Source organism: Indicator indicator, chromosome 35 (assembly GCF_027791375.1).
Source record: "Indicator indicator isolate 239-I01 chromosome 35, UM_Iind_1.1, whole genome shotgun sequence".
Taxonomy (NCBI): Eukaryota; Metazoa; Chordata; class Aves; order Piciformes; family Indicatoridae; genus Indicator; species Indicator indicator.
In genome coordinates, this window is record NC_072044.1 from 3,874,132 (window position 1) to 3,880,131 (window position 6,000).

Genomic DNA, 6,000 nt, shown 5'->3' on the forward strand with positions numbered 1-6,000 from the left:
CAGAACAGGCACAAAATGGGAGGCAGATCTGCTCCTCCCTCTCTTCATCTCTACAGCCCTGTCTTCATTTACAGGGGGGTTGGACTTGATGACTTTTAGAGGTTCCTTTCAACCCAAACCATTCTATGGTAATATAATAGCAGCCTTCTAGAACCTGAAGAGAAGCTGCAAAAAACCTGGGGAGGAACTTCTAACAAGTGATAGACTGAGGGGCAATGGCTTTGAGCTGGGAGAGGGCAGATTTAGACTGAGGATGAGGAAGAAATTCTTGATAATGAGGGTGGGGAGGAACTGGAACAGGTTGCCCAGGGAGGTTGTGGATGCTCCCTCTCCAAAGGTGTTCAAGGCCAGGCTGGATGAGGCCTTGAGCAACCTGGGCTGGTGGGAGGTGTCTCTGCCTATGGCAGGGGGTTGGAGCTGGTTGATCTTTCAGGACCCTTCCAACCCAAACCATTCTGTGAATCTGATTCTCTGGTGTCTACACTGTTCAAAAGCTTGCTGGTGTGCAGAGTAAGTTAAGAGTTAATAAAATGGGAATGCAAAGAGCTCTTCTCCACTGAGTTTTGCTGGTGGGAAGGGAGGGATGATTCAATCTTGGTCTTCTCTGAATTCACAAAAGCAGCTTTGGGGCTACACTGCAGAAAGTGAAGAGCTGCAGGCAGGTGCAGAGAGCTGAAATAAACCAGGATTTCTTGGGTGCTATGGTCTTTAAATTGCCTTCCTCGAGTTTATCTGCCCCAGGCAGCTCTCCTGATCCACACCACTGGGGCAGGCTGCTGTAGCTTTGTCTCCTTGTTGTAGTCAAGCTGCAGCTGTTGAGTTTCTCCCTCACAAGCTGGTGTAGGATAAAAAAAAAAAACTGAGCAGCTTTTCTGTGCTGAACTTTCTCCAGGTCTCTACAGAGCCATGAGAGGCTTGTCCACCTCCATGGCTCTGTGATAGATTATGGCTATGGAGGAGGCTCCAGCATTGCTGTCCTGCTGATCATGGAACGCTTGCACAGAGACCTCTATACAGGCCTGAAGGTAAATGCAATCTGGCTGCTTGTGGACCTGGGGTGGTTCAGCCTGGAGAAGAGGGTGAGGGCAGACCTCATTGTTCTCTGAATCCCTAAAAAGAGGTTGGAGCCAGGTGGGGTTGATCTCTTCTCCCTGGTATCAGGTGATAGGAGTGAGGAAATGGCCTCAAGTTGCACCAGGGGAGGTTTAGGTTGGAGATCAGGAACAATTTCATTGCTGAAGGAGTGGTCAGGGATTGGGACAGGCTGCCCAGAGAGTGGTGGAGTCCCCATCCCTGGAGATGTTCAAGAAACCTGTGGCCATGGCATTTGGGGACATAGTTTAGTGGCCATGGAGGTGTTGGGTTGATGGTTGGACCTGATCTGAGAACTCTTCCACACAAACATTTTTGTGTGCTTACATTTAAAAGAATCTACACCCTAAGTATCTGTAAATCTGTAAAACAAAGCTAGAACTGCTCAGTTTGCAGTGATATTTTTTTTTTTTTTGGTAAGTAAGAGGAAACAAAAAGTGACTTGCCCTGGAGGAATGAAACCTGTGTGTGTTTGTTCTGCAGGCTGGGCTAGAACTGAAGACACGACTGCAGATTGCCCTGGATGTGGTGGAAGGGATTCGTTACCTTCACAGTCAGGGACTTGTGCACAGGGATATCAAACTTAAAAATGTCTTGGTAAGGACAATTTTTTTTTTTTTTTGTCTGCCTATTCCTGAAGCCTTACAAGGCCCTTTTAGTAGGAGAGAGAAGCATAATATAATAGAGACCTTCCAGGGGCTGAAGGGGGCTACAGGAGAGCTAGGGAGGGGCTTTTGACAAGGGCTGGGAGTGATAGGATGAGAGGGAAAGGATTGAAGCTTGGTGAGGGCAGATTGAGACTGAAGGTGAGGAAGAAATTCTTGACAATGAGGGTGGGGAGACACTGGAACAGGTTGCTCAGGGAGGTTGTGGATGCTCCCTCCCTGGAGGTGCTCAAGGCCAGGCTGCATGAGGCCTTGAGCAACCTGGGCTGGTGGGAGGTGTCCCTGCCCATGGCAGGGGGTTGGAGCTGGATGAGATTTAAGGTCCCTTCCAACCCAACCCATTCTGTGACTGAAGTGAAGCAATAGCTTTCTTCACACAGGATCTGTTAACCTGTCCTATTTTTAGCCACAATCAGCCTGGCAGTGAGGTTTCCCTAACTCATTTTTGGGCAGAAAGCCTTGGGGAAAGGCAGCAGTAGAGTGACTTCTCTCGAAGGCAGAGTGCTTCAAGTAGGGTTTCCAGTTCCTGCTTCGGCTAAATCCCAGCCACACCCTGCCTGTAGAAGACAAGTGAAGGCTTGTCTTGGCACTGAGCTAACTAGGTGAGTGCCCAAGAGCAGCCAAGTAATCCTTGAAGCTCAAGAACAACTGCTCAAGCCTTCAGGTGGAAGCCTAGCTCAAAATCTTCAACATAGGAAGGACATGGACCTGATGGAGCAGGTCCAGAGGAGGACCCTGAGGTTCATCAGGGGGCTGGAGCACCTCTGCTATGAGGACAGGCTGAGAGCTGGGGGTGTTCAGCCTGGGGAAGAGAAGGCTCCAGGGAGACCTTAGAGCTGCCTTCCAGTAGCTGAAGAGAAGGCTGCAGAGGGACTGTTTGCAAAGGCCTGCAGGACCAGGGGCAGTGGTTTGAAATGAGAGCAGAGCAGACTTAGACTGGATGTGAGGAACAAGTTCTGCACCATGAGGGTGGTAGAACCCTGGGACAGGTTGTCAGGGATGTAGTTGAGGCCCCATCCCTGGAGATATTGAGTGTCAGGCTTGAGAAGGCTCAGGCAGCCTGCTGTAGTGGAGGATGTCCCTGCTGACTGCAGGGGCCTTGGACTGGATGAGCTTTGGAGGTCCCTTCCAGCCCAAACCTAAGATTCTCTGTTAAAAAGCAATACTGGGCCTGAGAAGTGTGGTTGTCAGCTGCCTGTGTGTGACTTCTTCTCCAGCTTGACAAAAAGAATCGAGCCAAAATCACTGACTTGGGGTTCTGCAAACCAGAAGCTATGATGTCTGGCAGCATCGTGGGCACGCCCATTCACATGGCTCCTGAGCTCTTCACAGGTAGGCTCCTGAGCTCTTCACAGGTAGGCTCCTGAGCTCTTCACAGGTAGGCTCCTGAGCTCTTCACAGGTAGGCTCCTGAGCTCAATCCACTACTTTCCTCCTCTGCCTTCAATTCTGGAAGCCATTACTTTCAATTAGTACCTCGGCTTTGATCTTTGAGGGGAGGGAAAAAGAAAAGGAAAGTAACCTTCACCCAAACCATGAACCTCAGCTTGGGAACTGGTGGTACAGGTGGGGAGCAAATCCTCTGAGAACTGGAAGCTCTTCACTTTTATCCCTCCACCTTTTGGCAGTGAACTCTAGTCTGGCTCCCCACAAGCCCTTGCCCTTCTGGCAGTGAAGTTGTGGTTGGAATTCAAGGAACTGGAACCCAGATTTAAGTTCTCAGACTGCTGAGTTTCCAGGGGTGAGGAGGATGTTTGCCCTGCTGATCTGCTGTGGGTTTTCTGTTTTTTTTTTTTTTTTTTTTTTTTTTTTTTTTTTTGTCCCAGGGAAGTATGATAACTCAGTGGATGTCTATGCATTTGGCATTCTGTTCTGGTACATCTGTTCAGGCCACGTGAAGCTACCAGAGGCCTTTGAGAGATGTGCAAGCAAAGATCACCTTTGGAACAATGTCAGAAGAGGTATGAATGGTTTATTTGAACTCTGGTTGATATTTCATAGCATCACAGAATTGTCAGGGATGGAGGGGTACTCAAGGAGCATCCAGTTCTAACTCCCTTGCCATGGGCAGGGACACCTCACACCAGATCAGATTGCTCACAGCCACATCCAGCCTGGCCTTAAAAATCTGCCAGGGATGAGGCTTCCACCATTCTCCTGGGCAACCTGTGCCAGAGTCTCACCATCCTCATGGGGAAGAATTTCTTCCTAACATCAAATCTGATTCTCCCCATTACTAGTTTTACTCCATTCCCCCCAGTCCTATCACTCCCTGACATGCTAAGAAGTCCCTCCCCAGCTTTCTTGTAGCCCCCTTCAGATACTGGAAGGTCCCAAGATGGTCTCCTGGGAGCCTTCTCCTCTTATGCTTGAGTGAAGCTTGAGGAGATGAGGGAATCTACTTTTTTGAGGCCTTGAGCATCTGAGTCTAGTTGAGAGGTGTCCCTACCCTTAGTGGGGGGTTGGAGTAGATGACCTCTGAGGTCCTTTCCAACCTAAGCCATTCTATGATGATATTATTTTTATCCTCTTGGAACTGAAAGGGAAAACCACCACTTGTCCAGGCTGTCAGTGAAGCAAAAGAGTAAAACTGAGTTAGTTAAACTTGGACTTATTCTCCTGAAAGCCTAAAATCAGCAGGGGTGAAAAAAAGGCTTTCAGTTAGCCCCCATTTTGCCCTGGTATCATAGGAGCTCTACTACCACATGGCTTAAAGCATGCCAAGCAGCACAACACTTCTGATGTAAAGCAGACCTCAAAAGCAGCCAGGAATGATCCCCTAAAGAATGTTGAATCCCTTGGGATTCCTGGAGGCTGTGTGTGGTGATCTCCACAGTCAACCACTTCATGTGCAGCGAGCAGGCTGAGGGAGCTGCTGTTGAGTCAAGCACATGGTGCTGGTTGCTCACCAAAACAGAGCCCTACTTCTGTGCCCATGGAGGCTTAGTGTGGGAGGAGGTTTGGTGGTGCTTCAATCCCTTGTGCTGTGCCATGGTATCAGAATGCTTTGCTGCTTTGTGGCCTCAGCTCCTGGCCATATGATCTCTCCCTTCCTCATGTGAAAAAGATTAGCTCAGCTGAGTGAGTCTTGTAGCTGCTCCAAAGGCTGCACTGGCTGCTTGCTCTCGTGTTGAGCTTGCTCCCAGAGGCACTGTCAGGCCTGTGGGCTGGGGGTAATTTTGTTTGCTTTCAGGGGGCAGGGTTTTCATTTAGCTCCCAGGTAGTTGTAAAGGGAAGGCTGCAGTGAAAGGAAAGCTGTTGGCTGTCCTGTCCTGAGCAGCTTCAGCTCAGCAAATGGCTCCTCAGGGATGTCTCCCAAGGATGTCTCAGCAGCAGTGCTCAAATCTCAGCCTTTAGCAAGAGTGAGAGACCCCAGACAGGCCACTTCAGCCTGCACCGGAGCAGGGGGCATCAGCTGAGGCTTCTCCCGGGTGGTAACCAGGTCCCTCCCCTCTTTGCAGGGGTGCGCCCGGAGCGTCTCCCGGTGTTCGACGAGGAATGCTGGCAGCTAATGGAAGCCTGCTGGGATGGGGACTCCTCCCAGCGCCCTCTCCTGGGGATTGTTCAGCCTATGCTGCAGGGGATCATGGACAGGCTCTGCAAGTCGAGCTCTGAGCACCCCAATAAAGGGTTGGATGACTCGACCTGAAAAAGGAAGCACAGAAGATTTATTTTCCTTTTTTTTTTTTTTTAATGGTGGGAGAATCCTGAACCCCTAACCTCTGCAGCTGGCTTCTTCAGGTGTGAGCTCCTTGTGGCTAACACGAGTGGGACAGGTAACAGCAAGCAGAAGATTGCTCATAGAGGTGAGACCTTGGGGGGGAATGTTCCATCTTGAACAGCAAGCCAGAGAAATCTCCCCTGGACCACCCCCTTGATGCTCATGACCCTGCTGCAGCTTTTCTCATGGAGTTGTGCAAATGAGGTAGAAAATCCACACCCTTGAACTAAAAGGGGGGGAGGAGGGTTTGCCAAGCCCACACAAAGCAAAAGCATCTTGTCAGGTGTTCCAGGCAGTGCCTGTGTTGCCAGGAACTGATCCTGATGCTCTTGACTCAGTCAAGTCCAAACTCTTCCTATTAACTGTTGGTCCTAAGTGGCCTTTGGTCCACCCCCAACTATCCCAATCACTTCTAAGATTGGCACAGCATGGTTGGAGAGGAAAGAGGAGAGCAGAGGCTCAAGGCTAGTAGAAGTGGTGAGGAAGCTAAAAAGCAGCTCTCTTAGCTTCTTGCAACACTCCA

The 6,000-nt window shown here is 49.9% G+C and overlaps 1 protein-coding gene across 2 annotated transcripts in view; it reads left to right on the forward strand.

Moving 5' to 3' along the window:
* DSTYK (dual serine/threonine and tyrosine protein kinase) overlaps positions 1 to 5,416 on the forward strand; it is a 28,983-nt gene extending 23,567 nt beyond the window's left edge. For both annotated transcript variants that reach the window (XM_054395850.1, XM_054395851.1), the window contains exons 9-13: positions 893 to 1,025; positions 1,576 to 1,689; positions 2,975 to 3,089; positions 3,583 to 3,717; positions 5,218 to 5,416. In XM_054395850.1, coding sequence (XP_054251825.1) covers positions 893 to 1,025; positions 1,576 to 1,689; positions 2,975 to 3,089; positions 3,583 to 3,717; positions 5,218 to 5,405 — 685 coding nt within the window. In that variant the 3' untranslated portion in view covers positions 5,406 to 5,416. The remainder of the gene's footprint in view (positions 1 to 892; positions 1,026 to 1,575; positions 1,690 to 2,974; positions 3,090 to 3,582; positions 3,718 to 5,217) is intronic.
* The last annotated feature ends 584 nt before the right edge of the window (positions 5,417 to 6,000 follow it).